The 13,140-nt window shown below is 40.3% G+C and overlaps 1 protein-coding gene across 1 annotated transcript in view; it reads left to right on the forward strand.

Annotated features, from left to right (window-relative positions):
- The window catches only part of LOC139720493 (roundabout homolog 2-like), a 152,501-nt gene that overhangs the window by 134,590 nt on the left and 4,771 nt on the right, over positions 1–13,140 (forward strand). Inside the window, exons 15-25 of the mRNA XM_071631847.1 lie at positions 511–708; positions 975–1,124; positions 1,831–1,937; positions 3,730–3,946; positions 4,507–4,628; positions 5,209–5,434; positions 5,734–6,036; positions 7,115–7,288; positions 8,445–8,475; positions 8,988–9,247; positions 12,718–12,793. Coding sequence (XP_071487948.1) covers positions 511–708; positions 975–1,124; positions 1,831–1,937; positions 3,730–3,946; positions 4,507–4,628; positions 5,209–5,434; positions 5,734–6,036; positions 7,115–7,288; positions 8,445–8,475; positions 8,988–9,247; positions 12,718–12,793 — 1,864 coding nt within the window. The remainder of the gene's footprint in view (positions 1–510; positions 709–974; positions 1,125–1,830; positions 1,938–3,729; positions 3,947–4,506; positions 4,629–5,208; positions 5,435–5,733; positions 6,037–7,114; positions 7,289–8,444; positions 8,476–8,987; positions 9,248–12,717; positions 12,794–13,140) is intronic.

Here is a 13,140-nt window from a genome sequence, read left to right on the forward strand (position 1 = left end):
GCGAGATTTGTGGATGTATGTATATATCGATTTGGATGCATGTACTATTCCCTGAGAAGTTTTCTCTTTTTCTTTTTCTTTTTCTTTTTCTTTTTCTTTTTTTTTTTGGGGGGGGGGGGGGGGGGAGCGGTGCAGATGATGTAAATTCACAAGTGGGTTTGGTGTCCTTTTTTAATACGTCCATCATCAACCAATCCCACTTCTTGCAGTATTTTTTCTGAAATGCTTCAAGTCTAATTTGGCATAACTATTTTTGGGGGAAAAGATTTTGTATATATCATACTTAGATGAAATGAAAATGTATATGTAAATTATATGTACATGCTTGTCTCATGAGACTCTATGTTGAACTCTTTGTGGTCAATTCTCTTTCGCACCCTGCCCGTTGTTAAAATTGATCTGTCCATTAAGGCCTCTGTTAATGTTTATTGCTTTGAATAACTGCTGTAGATCAAGAGGGGCTTGAATGTATTTCGGTAGTGACTTTCCCCGTTCTGTTTGAATCCAAAGATGAGGAGACGGCGGAACACCCCGTCGTAACTGCACCCAGCACCAACGAGCTCCCCAACGCCCCCTCCCAGCCCAGCCTGGTCAACGCCACACAGTCCTCCATCCAGCTGCGGTGGTCCCCGCCAATCGCCAACCGGTCACCGCCGGTCATCGGCTACCAGGTCGAGTACTATCGGCTGGAGCAAACGAATGGTGCTGGTAAGCCATCCCCCTATTTGGTGCCAGGGTGGTCATGAAGATTTTCAGTAGATACTGTACATGAAAAGCCTTTGCTTTCACAAGAGACTGACTTATTCTGAGCAAATGAGCTAATTTCTGTCACCGGTGAGACCCATAGTGAAGAATGAAACTTTGAAAAGAAGTGATGTTTGTGCTCATTGCCATGGAGATGCTTCCTATGGCAACATTTCTTGCAGCACCAAGTTTGATGCGATCATCTCTCCTCCTCCTCCTTCCCCCTCCAGGCTGGACCGTTGCCGCCACCAACATCCAGGGAGAGGGCGTGACCCTAAACCACCTCATCCCGGCAACATCCTATATGGTTGTCGTCAGGGCGATCAACTCCAACGGCCTTGGTCTGCCCAGTCCCATCTCGGAGACCTTCTCCACACAAGGTAACCTCCCCCTCCTTCTCCTCCTTCTCCCTTCTCGCTCTTGTGTCTCGACATCCCTGTACTGTTTCATGGTTCTCCATGTATATCAGAGCAGCCATATTTTCTCTCTGTTTAAGGGCAACTTTTTACTTAGTGCTTACTCCACAAATCCATCATATCCTGGGGGAATTTTGCTACGATTATTTTACAGTCATCAGTAAATTGGCAAGTCTGACTTTTGCTGCGTATCTTTATTGAAGAAAGATTACATGGAGTTGATCATTACTAAATTGGCAACTTTGACCTTTGCTGCATATCTTTAATAGTCTTGTATTGGATAAAGATTACATAGAACTGGTCATTGCTTGTGCAGATCTAATTTCTCAAATAGAAGATATGCAGCAACAGTTAGAGTTGCCAATTTAGCGATGACCAATTCTATGTTTACAACTCTAACTGTTGCTGCATATTTTCTATTGGAGAAATCAGATCTGCACAAGTCAGAAGGTAATAAAAAAAACCCATAAAATTGCCAATTTGAGAAACACAATCTCTAATTTTCTAGAATAAAATGCCAATTAAAAAATCAGTTATAAGGGTAGCGATGATGACAATAATTTACAACGAGGTTGCAACACGTTCTACTGTTGAACAATCATGTTATCCTCATTTTGAACCAATTTGTGCACCTGTTTGCTAGCATGTTTTGAAAAATTTTTGTTCACAGATGATAGGGTCACTGAAGAATGTCAGTCCGATGTCCTGAGCTCCACGACAGTTGAAATCACTGCAATCACAGCCCTTAGTCCCTCAGCCATCAAAGTCACGTGGCAGGTAGGCTTACCTTTGTTGATGTCAAGCAGTGATCTATGTACTTGAACATGTATTCCAAAAGAAGAAAAAAAAAGTGTTATGCAATTTACTAGTGATTTTTTTATGCCTCCGCAACGAAGTGGCCGGAGTCATTATGTTTTTCGGGTCGTCCGTCCGTCCGTCCGTACGTACGTCCGTCCGTCCTGTTTTGTTTTGTCGATATATCAAGAACCGTGTGGTGGTTTTACATCAAACTTGGTATGAGGGTATATCCTTGGGAGATAATACTTTGTGTGGATTTTAGGGTCACAGGGTCAAAGGTCAAAGGTCACAGGTTATTTTGTGAAAAAAAAATTGAAATTTCATATTTTTCTCCATATCTCGCAAATGGTTCAAGGTATCTTCATGGAACTTAGTATATATGCTTGTACCGATAAACAGTGATTATCTAGGGAAGTTGGGGGTCATGGGTCAAAGGTCAGGGGGGTCAAAGGTCAAGGTCAACTCCTCAAAATATCACTACTTTCCTTATATTTATGCAATGAATGAAGGTTGGTTTTTTTTTTTTTTACTTGATGTATACATGTATTACCCAATATATATTCTGTGGGAAGTTTCTTGCCGAAAGGTCAAAGGTCAAAAGGTCAAAGGTCAAGTGAAAGTGCTGAATTGCACTTTTTCCTCCATATCTCAAAAGTAAATCAAGGTATCATCATAAAACTTACATATTTATGCATGTTCAACCTAACAGTGATTCTCTTTGGAACTGTGAGGTCGAAGGTCAAAGGCCAGGTTTAGATAATGCTATTTTCCCATTTGATACTGAAATTATACTTTTTCTCAATACCTTGAAAAATTACTCAATGCATAAACTTATAAAAGGGTCAAAAGTCAAGTAAAAATCATCAATTCTCCAAATACCTGCACTCTGACATTTTAATCATTCATCCAATTGAACCTAGTTCTAGGAAAGTGAACATTCAGCACATTTGTGTCAAACCTGTCATTTTAATATTTTGCCAATTGTTTGAAACTGTCATCACACATTGTCAAGACATTGTACTATAGACCTATTAGGAGAACCATGCATTATGACGGAGGCATATCAATCGCCGTAGCGATATATCTAGTTTTTTTTACCAAGAGCCTTGAAATGGCCGATGTGTGATAAGGATTTTTTTTCTGATTGTATGAAAAATGGAATTATGAAAATGCAAAATACACTTAAGATGTGAACATACATGTACTTCTTATGGTTTCTTTGGTTCAGAGAGTGTTGGTTTGACACAAATTCATTCCTATAACAGAGGCCCTTCTTTGTTAATTAAAAGCTGGCAGTGTTTTAAAAAATAGCCAGTGTCAAACTTTGCCATTGATATAGTTAACTGGTCGAAATTAATGTGTCTCATGAAGCTCTATCAGTTAGACACCCCTTTCTGGCTGCATAGACATGTTGGAAATATAGAACTATAGAAAGGCATATATATATATATGTATATATATATATATATATATATATATATATATATATATATATATATATATATATATATACAGAAATATATAATGTCTAGATGTGATATAACATTATGGTCATGACAAATTATATCAATGTGGCATATTTACTGATTAGTTTGTCACCATAGTATACTTTTAGGATGAAATATTGATTTGATTCTGTCACTTCAGGCATAATCAAGAATAAAAAAGCAAGGTAGAAATTGTGTCTCAGTAAATTAATTTTCGTTAATGGTACTACGTTGTAGTCTCACAGATGAAATTAAAATATGTATGTTTATTTCATCTTTACAAGGCCACCCAGAATGAGGACCAGATCAGCAGCTACCAGGTGCGATACCGGCTGTCCAGCGGCGCCGAAGGTGCCTTGGTGCAGTCGGTGGAGGGCATGACCTCCACCATCATCACGGGGCTGGACGCCGGCACCGACTACACCGTCTCTGTGCGCCCACAAGTCTGTCGTCGGGCGGGGCCGGAGTCGCCGGCCATGGCTGCAAGGACGTTGGAAGAAGGTAAATTACCATTCTCTTCTCTTATTTGTTTCATTTTTTTTTGCAACACCCAACAATTTAAAGAAGATCTTATCTTTGGCACCCCTGGAACACTGTTGCTGGATCATACTTGGTGTTTACAAAGCATTTTTTTGCCATATTCTTACTTATTTAATGCTTTATGCAGGGGCAGATCCAGGAATTCCGTAAAAGGGAGGCGCCTTTACAAAATTAAAGGGAGTGTGCACACCCCCCCCCCCCCCATTTTTTCTTTTTATTTCTTCTGTTTTATCAAAAAATAAAGAGGGGTGCGCGCCCGGTGCACCCCCCTCTGGATCCACCACTGCTTTATGTCATGTCAGAGAGCCGCCAAGCCTCCGTGATTATGCAAGAGGGCCCCTGAAAATATCAACATCTCATCATATCCTTATCATAAAAATGTCAAGTGTCTCCCCTATGAGGGAATTATCTTTTCTCTGATCAGGCTTTGGACAATTTTGATGGATGGAAGTATGTAGGAATGATATATTGACATACGATGACGCTTTTTACCATCAACAAACTTGTCTGTCCTCCACCAGGCGAGGGCCCGCTCTGTCGGCCGGGAGACAGCCGCTACATGCAGAACAAGCTGGATGGCAGCGCCATCGCCATCTCGAGTGCTGTGGCCCTGGGACCCAATGCCATACAGGTCCGGTGGGAGGTAAGTGCAGATGAATATATTTATTTATTACCTCACTGGTTCACACCTGGTAGGGCATCCATGACTCTCCGTGTGCATGATGTACACCTTTTAAGATCGTGTGGGAGGGGAGTGCCAATCAACAAAACGATGGACAAGTGTTGGAAATCCCTCAACAACCACATGTTTCTTCCTGTGTGATATTTCCTTTTCTTTGACTGGGTATTCAGGAGATAGTAGTGATAACATTGATGGTAGAATTTGCCATAAACTCATTTACATATAAGACATGTTAGATGAATAGAGACAGAGCTGGAGCCTACTATGACTCTTAAAGACAGAAAATTATATTGTTATGATCATTCATAGAGTATTGATTTACCCGAGGTGACATTTTGTGAAGCCAAATTGAACGTATGCTACTAAAGAAAAGTCAAAACTTGAAGTCCGGCATTGTTTCTCTTCACTGCTGTATTGAGACATATTTTTCGTTTCGTAAATTGATTTTGAAACATTCCAATCAAACTAGAAATTTGAGAGTAATCAAAAGACATTGTAAGCAGTCTATTTTTATTATTTCACTCTGGCTCAAAACAATCAGATCCGACAGCATGCAACCCAGTACGTAGAGGGATTGCACATAAAGTATCGCCAGATTGGCGCCGCTCCGGCCGCGTACTTCATCGAGACGATCACCAATCCCGAATCAACGTTCGCCCTGAACGGTCTATCGGCGTGGACGGAGTACGCCATCAGTGTCCAACCATTCAACGGCCTCTACTGTGGTATCCTGAGTGAAGAGACCATCGCCAGAACGGGCGCCGACAGTAAGTTGTAGAAGAAATTGTGCAACAATTTTTTTCTCTCTCCAAAAAAATTGGTTAAATGCTTAGTATCAGTTGCTAATCACCTCTCGATATTATGTACCCGTATCAGATATGTGATACTTGTTTATTTAGAAAACCAAACATGTTGGCCTTCCTACAAATATTGTTATTGACTGTAGAAGATCAGAGGTATTTATAGTTAGTTTCACAATAGATGAGTATTTTTCTGTTGTGTCAGGGAATGCTATTAAAAGCAGAAGGTAGTGTATTGATTGTTGTATTTTGTTCTCTTATTTCAGTTCCTCGAGCCCCGCCCCAGAGCGTTGTCGCCCGTAGCAATGGTTCCAGCGCCATCATCGTCTCCTGGCGTGCCCCGCCCAAGGAGCGGGTACACGGCTACATTGCCGGCTACCACGTCTCGTGCCGCGGCAACAGGACCTCGCAGCAACGCAACCGCACTATCCAGGGCAACACAACCTTCTCCAGCCGCATCAGCGGCCTGGAGGCTGGGAAGGTCTATCGCGTCCTGGTGTCCGCCTACACCACGGCCGGCATGGGACCTTCCAGCTCCGTGGTTGTCGTGGCGCTGCCAGCAACTCTGGGTACATTTTTTGTTCAATCATCCCACCTATACATTCAAACAATATTAGGGATGTATGTTGTTTGCCCTACATACCATTCTTATGTAGCTGGGACTGGGCAATAGATTGTTACTCCCCATCTCCGAATTCAAAAAAGAGAAAGAAAAGATAACTTTAGAATAATATTGTATCAGGGAAATTAACCTCCAAGGACAATTACCTCCCCCCCCCCCCCCCCCCCCCCCCCCGGCTAAATACTGATTAGTGATAAGGTTAGAGTAAAGATTAGGGTTAGGGTTAGATTTAGGGTTCTGAGTTTGGGTAAGGGTTAGGATAAGGTTCAGGATTAGGATTAAGATTAAGATTAGGGTCAGTGGGAGGGACCCGGGGTATTGGTAATTTTCCATTCACAGAGCTACCAAATATTCCTGCATCTGCAGGGCGGGGCTCCCTGAAAACTTTTGTATAATTTATCATCCCTGGAGTAGATAATATCAGAATCTGCCAGATTCGGGAATCGTTTCTGCCCATTGAGATGCATGGAAAGAACACACTAGTAATTCCCTGGTTGCTTGTTTGGAATCACCTTGAAATATAGGGGACGCTGATGGCAGCCATGTATTCAAGATTTGTGATGCTGACTGTGACATCATACAGAATACAGTATAGAATGATTCATCATCAATCTATATGTGTGTATTGTCTATAATGTATTTTAAGAAGAGAAGTCTTGAGGGCAGGATTGGAACCTTTGACCTCCTGATCTCCGGACAGGCGTCTTATCCATTACACCACCAAGCTTCTGCCCGACAGCCAGTGCTGGTGCTTAAGTCCTTGTAGTTTGCTGCGGGTACTACGTCATTATTCAAATTCACGAAATGCATGCCCATGATTTCTTTTGTCATTGCAACTACCTAGAACACTGATTAATTCAGTGCTCATCTACGTCAATGTAGGACGATTTGTTAATCAGTTGCAATGAAAACAACTCGACGGAAGAATGTCATAAATTGGAAAGAAAAGTCTTCTTCTATTTGAATGTTGATAGTCACATCTCTTATCTTTCTTCCTCTTTCTCTCTCTCTCTTTCTCTCTAAAGTTGCCGTTGTGCCGGGAAGTGGAGACGGGATCGACACCACCAACAGGGGCGGCGTGACGGACGAGCCGTGGTTCTACGGGATCATCGCCGGATTCGTCATGATGATCCTGCTCGTGCTCGTGGCCTTCGTGCTGCGACGACGCAAGCTGAAGCACGCCGCCAATCTAACCAAGAGTGAGTCCATTTGAAGGTTTATGTTTTGTTTTGTTTTCTGGTATGGATTTGTCAAAATTGATTATGAATGATAATGGTGACGATTATAATGATAACAGTAATACAAATTGTTATAATGATAATACACATGCTAATGTAATTGTAATTATTGTTGTTAGTCCCTTAGCCAAAGGGATGCCTCAGGATTTATCTCTTCTGTACTGGTAGCTCCTTTTCCACCACGCCATGCACCTTGAAGGATTCAAGAAATACTCTTGCTTCGATGCCGCAAATCAAACCTGCACTCACATTAGTAGGCCGACTTGAAAATAACTATCTCGCCACCGCTTGGGATAGCATTAAAGCATTGCTGACACTTAACAGTGCACATGTGTGAAATGTTACAGCAGCAGCTTCCCGCTGGATACTTATGAGAATACACCGTGGTAGAGAGAAGAAGTGTTCTTGTGCAAAGTCGCACTCTAGTGTTGCTGACCGAGAGAACAATTAATAGAGTAGCCACGTTGTACTACCAGCAACTTGCTCAAGCTACTGTATTTCGAGTTCACTCTCTCTCTCTTTATAGTCATTTGATATGAGATAATTTGATATCTTTTTGGTTCCTGTTTTTCCTCAAATCAGAATTCAACTTGACAGTTAAGTTTTTTTGGGGTTTTTTTTTGCAATTACTGCAACACAGCATTGACCTTCAGTGAAGTGATAATAATGACTTTCAACGAAGAAGAGAGGAAAACAGCAGAAACTGCATAAAGACAACTTCTTCAGATTTTTAAGGTTGATGTTCTGAGCCTTTTTTTTTTCCTTTCTTAGTATAATACCTTATGGGAGAGTGCCTCCCTTCTGAAATACGAATAGTTTTACCGGAAGAGTTTCGCGATATGTGAACGAATATGTGAGTCATCATATTCATGGTAGTATCTTGGCTTGTGCTCAGTTTATGACTGTCATTTCATAAGACCACTGCAAATTCCCGGGATGAGACGAATAACCATGTTTTCCGTTCTATCTCTCTTTTACTTCATTTTTTCTCGTAACTGTCTCTCCCCTTTCTCGTTCTTCCAACCTCCCTGCCATTCTCTCTTCCTTCTCTCCATCTCCATCTCTCCGTCTCTTTCTCCTCCTCTCTTTCTCCCGCTCCCTCTCTCTCTTGACTTAGATCCGCTAGGTCTGGAAGGAGCAACACACATGTAAGTCCTGGCACTTTTAAGTTTAGACTACATTCCTTCGAACATCCTCATTCGTATGCAAAGCCACATTGAATGATGTTGTTTCCATGGGTACAACCACAGAAATGCATATTAGGAGGTTCAGTCTTGCCATAATGACATGAGAATTCCTAAACAGAGGCTAAGGAAGCATGCCCATCGAAAGTGTTGCAGAATTTGTATTAGAACAAGCAACATCTGTTTTACTGCTATGTCATTCTTCAGAATAATGTTCATTGATTTCTTCTTAGTGAGTGTGTGGTACAATAATTAAAGCAGTACGGAAACCATGGGTTCTAAATGAAGAGTAATAATGTGATGTTGTTGCCATGGTAACTGTGCCCTCTTAGCTGAGGGAGCCACAAAACATGTGTTGATGTGATTGGTATTACAGATATATCAGCAGTGTAAATTGATATGTAGCATGAAGCTGGTTCCCAGGACTATTGATGGACATGTTTGGTCACTTGTGAGTGGTTTATTTCGTTCCGCAGGACGTCACTGACCAGTCAGTACGACGGCCAGCCCACCAGCAACGGCCACCCGAGCTGGCCGCCCGACCAGACGTGGCGCAGCAACAACTCGTCCGAGTGCCAGTCTTCCAGTCTCCATGGTAACGGCTCGGCCGCCGCGGTCACCACCTTTGCCCCGCCCCCTAACGGCTCGCTCCGCAGCGTGCTGGGCAAGAACCAATACCTGCAACCCCATCACAGCGGGGCGACTAGCCCCGCTTACTGGCTGCTAGAGGCTTACGGTGCGCTAACACTCACACTCACTCACTAACCCCTCACCCTCCTTTTCCACAGCTTTCTACAGTTCCCCCTTTCAAGAGAGAACGAGAGATAGAGAGATAAACTTATGGAGAAAAAAAGAGATAGATATAAGAATACCACGTTTATATATTACATAGGCTTTGTAGAAAGTAGGCATCAAAATGAACTCGAACTTCTCAGTTCAACCCACCAAAATCTCTTCCGAAGTTATATGACTGTATGAATTTCAAGATATTTACTAATGACCTTAGGTGTTTGCACAAGGTAAAGATTTGGCTGAGTTTTGATATTGGTAAAATCATTCTCATTAAGTAAGATTCAAGTTAGAAAAACATACACACTCCAATCTTTTTTTTTATTACAAAAACAGGAATTACCTAAAATCTCCCTGAAAAATGACTTTTATCTTCGACATGAATGGTCACATTCAGTGAAACTGGTAATTGACAATTGCAAGTCTGTTCAATATGATTTTTTTTTTTAATTCATGGCCCGAATTCCTTAGACTAGCATATTTAAGTATTTCAAATTGAAGTGACCAAAATCATGTATCAATTTCAGGTAAATTAAAAGAGATAATATAAATTCTTGAGGAAGATATGTGCTGCTTTCTCTCTTGAAGGAGGGATGCAAGTTTTCACTCAACACCGGAATTTTATCTAAAAAGCATCCGTTTATATACCTCTGCTCAAAGGGTGAGGGAGGCATTTTAAAGGGTTTTAAAAAAACACAAGTTTTAAGGCAGATGGAGATAAAAAGAGCAAAAAGAAAGAAGTACCAAGTAGTGCTTTGTAGCAGACCATTTAGTGGATCTTCCGTGACGCATCGCAATTCTGATAAGTACTGCAAACGATAATATGATACCAGTGCGAGTGAAGACCTGTTCCAACTTTCTCTTTACCTGTGAATCTCTTATTTCTTGTACTTTCTGCTCTTGCTTTGTGTTTGATATTCAAGACTAGATTGATTTGAAAACGGTGCTTTATTCTTCTCTTACAAGTGTGGGCATTCGTCCATTCTTTGACTTAATGATCAGATAGGATTGATACATTTTATATATATTTTGAGATATATTTATTTCTAAGGAAACCACACCCAAATTGCGTGATTTGATTTCAATCAATTTGTTTTACATGAGTTCTGTTAAATAGGAAGCAATAGATGGTTAATAGTAGGCAAACAGACCAAGGAACTAAGGGACCAATTATTTCTGTAGAACTAGGCAATGAGTGGGAAGCGCCTTGCCTAGGGGCACAACTGCTGCCACCAGGGGACTTGAACCTGGGACCTTGTGATTGATAGTCTGTGGGCTTAACCACTGAGCCTCAACACCTCTTATTTGTTTCGAGTTAAGATTTGATTATTTTGGATGGAAGTTGTGTCACATGACGACTAAAAGTGATATGCGGCAGAGTGGTTCATTATTCAGAAGTCAGTTAACAGCAAAGCAAGAGTGGATATCAATTGTACTTTTGGTGCATCACGTCAGTTTTTTCGGCTCTGTCAATTTTCTTGTCATTACATAATTCATAAATCATTTATAGATACATTCCAATCACTACATGAAATCACTCTATACTTTCTTGTTCTTTATTTTACCAATCTGAACATTGTTTCCCATGAAACAAATTAATGCTGAAGAATAGATACATGTACACACCAAGATTTGAATTTAATCTAAGCAGAACCAAATGTGTTAAACACAATTGAAGATCATTATGAAGATCATTATTTATATCAGCATTTCTCACTATTCAGCCAGATTTCTTCTTCCATCTGTTCACACAGCGGGCATTCACTCACCATTTTACCATATGCATAACTCAAATCTAGTGATGGTGTACTTTTCTGACAAATATATTGAAGTTGCCATAGTGGTTTTTTTTTCCTTCCATTTACTCTCAGCATATATGCTTAACGCTCACACCCCATTACAACACTGTTCACTGGATAACACTAGTATCCCATTCTCCATGCACCCATCACTCAAAAAGAATATAGAAATTTGGTATTCTTTCTCTTGCAACCACACGAGGGCGCCCCACTCTTTCAAGCCCTCTTCATATCACATGACTTTTCCTCCAAACACTGCTCCACTCTGTAGAAGCCAACATTTCTATGCAACACTCACTCATCGGCGCAAATCTTTTCATGCAGGTGGTTGCCATCACAGCACCCAAAGATTTCTCCCCCCTAAATTCCTAACAGCAGCAAATTCATCTGAAGTTACAATGCTTTAAAAAAGAAAAAAAAAATGGGATGATGCATACAATTTGCAGACTAATAGAATTGCTCCTTCCTCCTTTTTTCTCTGCAGAACCGAAGCAAACACACTTAAGTCAATATTTCGTTTGAACTTTTTGTCTGTCTTCCGTTATTAATCTCGCTCTGTGTGTGTATTGCCGACCTAATCAAATCCCCACCCATTCAAAATTGCAAAGGGATGAATGCTCCTTTAATGTGTTTCAAAGAATTTTGTGTGCTGTTTGACTTACAAAAGGCAAAATGTGGACCAGTCCCGCACTAATTACATTAAAAAACACCAAAAAAAATTTAAAAAATGAAAAATGCATGTGCCTTTCAGCAGTGGTGCATGGAATTTTTAAAAACATAAATTACTGCAAAATAGGCAAAAAAAAAACATTGCAAGTTTGTAGAGTTATGTTTTAATGTGTGAGTTTTTACAGCAGTTTGAGTTGAAAGTTGACATTGATCGCACGTTCAGTGTGTGTGCAATCAGTGTTATTTTTTTTCTTCTTGGCCAGTTTTCAGCAACACTAATGGTTTTTTCTCCTGATGCATGTATACCAGTGTGCAACAGCATCTTAACCTATGTTCTTTTCAAACAAGAATGGTTTCGAGCTATAAACATAATGCAGTGAGAAATTGAACAAGGGTATTTCACTCTTTGGTGGCCCTTAGTCAATATCGGAGTAGTTCCAACTTCTCTCACATTTGTTACACAAGTGAAGAGGTTTGAATGCTGAAAAGCAACAAAAAAGTGGATGTGTTTTTCAGAAAGTGAACCCTTCATTCAGGAAAGAGATTTTTTATGACATTTCTTCCAGAATGAATGCCCCCATTTTCAGCTAAACAAAAGCAAACAAAAAGGAATGAATTTTTTACAAAAAAAAGAAAGAGAGATACTATTGTACTATTATACTATTGTAAAAGTGGAGTAAAATAACAAAACATATATATCGTAGTTATCAAGACTTAATGAATCAAGCTCGTTTCAAAAATCAGCCGAAAAAAGGAGAATTCTGTTAGGTTTGCCACCTTTGTTCTAGATTAAATGTTTATGACTTTATCGATACAAAGTTTGGTTTGATAACATTTATGCCATGTTTGTATGATTCAGAATGGTATTGGTGAGTAAAATGAAGTCATTTATAAATGGATGACATTGACATGAAACAAATATATACTTCTTTTCTTTTTGTGAATGCAGAATCCAAAGATCACCTGCAGATGACCCAGGGTGAAAAGCAGGACATGAGCACCTGTAAAAGTGACCAGTACAACAGGTGAGCGGAGTGACCATTAGTCTTTTGTTCTGGGGTATTTTTATTTCTTTTCTTTTTTTCGTGTGCATGTGTAAACAGATATTAGCTGTGGCAATGAAGTTGAGTCACGGTTTTGAAAGGATTCTGTAGTGCAGAACATCTATTCTGCTGTAAAATCGACAGCGCAACTTGTTATGCTTGAAGTATAGATGGCATTTAAAGATGGACATTTTAGACCCTTTGTGAAATCTGCTCTCACAGTATGACCATCTGCATTTCCATTGAAGTTCTGACAATTCACACCAACATTTCTTTAGAAACAGGTTGTACAGAACAGAAAGAAGAGAAGTTTTACAAAATTTTGCTTT

Source organism: Diadema antillarum, unplaced genomic scaffold (assembly GCF_040938485.1).
Source record: "Diadema antillarum isolate AM-2024a unplaced genomic scaffold, OU_Dant_1.0 scf00000128, whole genome shotgun sequence".
In the NCBI taxonomy this organism is placed as follows: Eukaryota; Metazoa; Echinodermata; class Echinoidea; order Diadematoida; family Diadematidae; genus Diadema; species Diadema antillarum.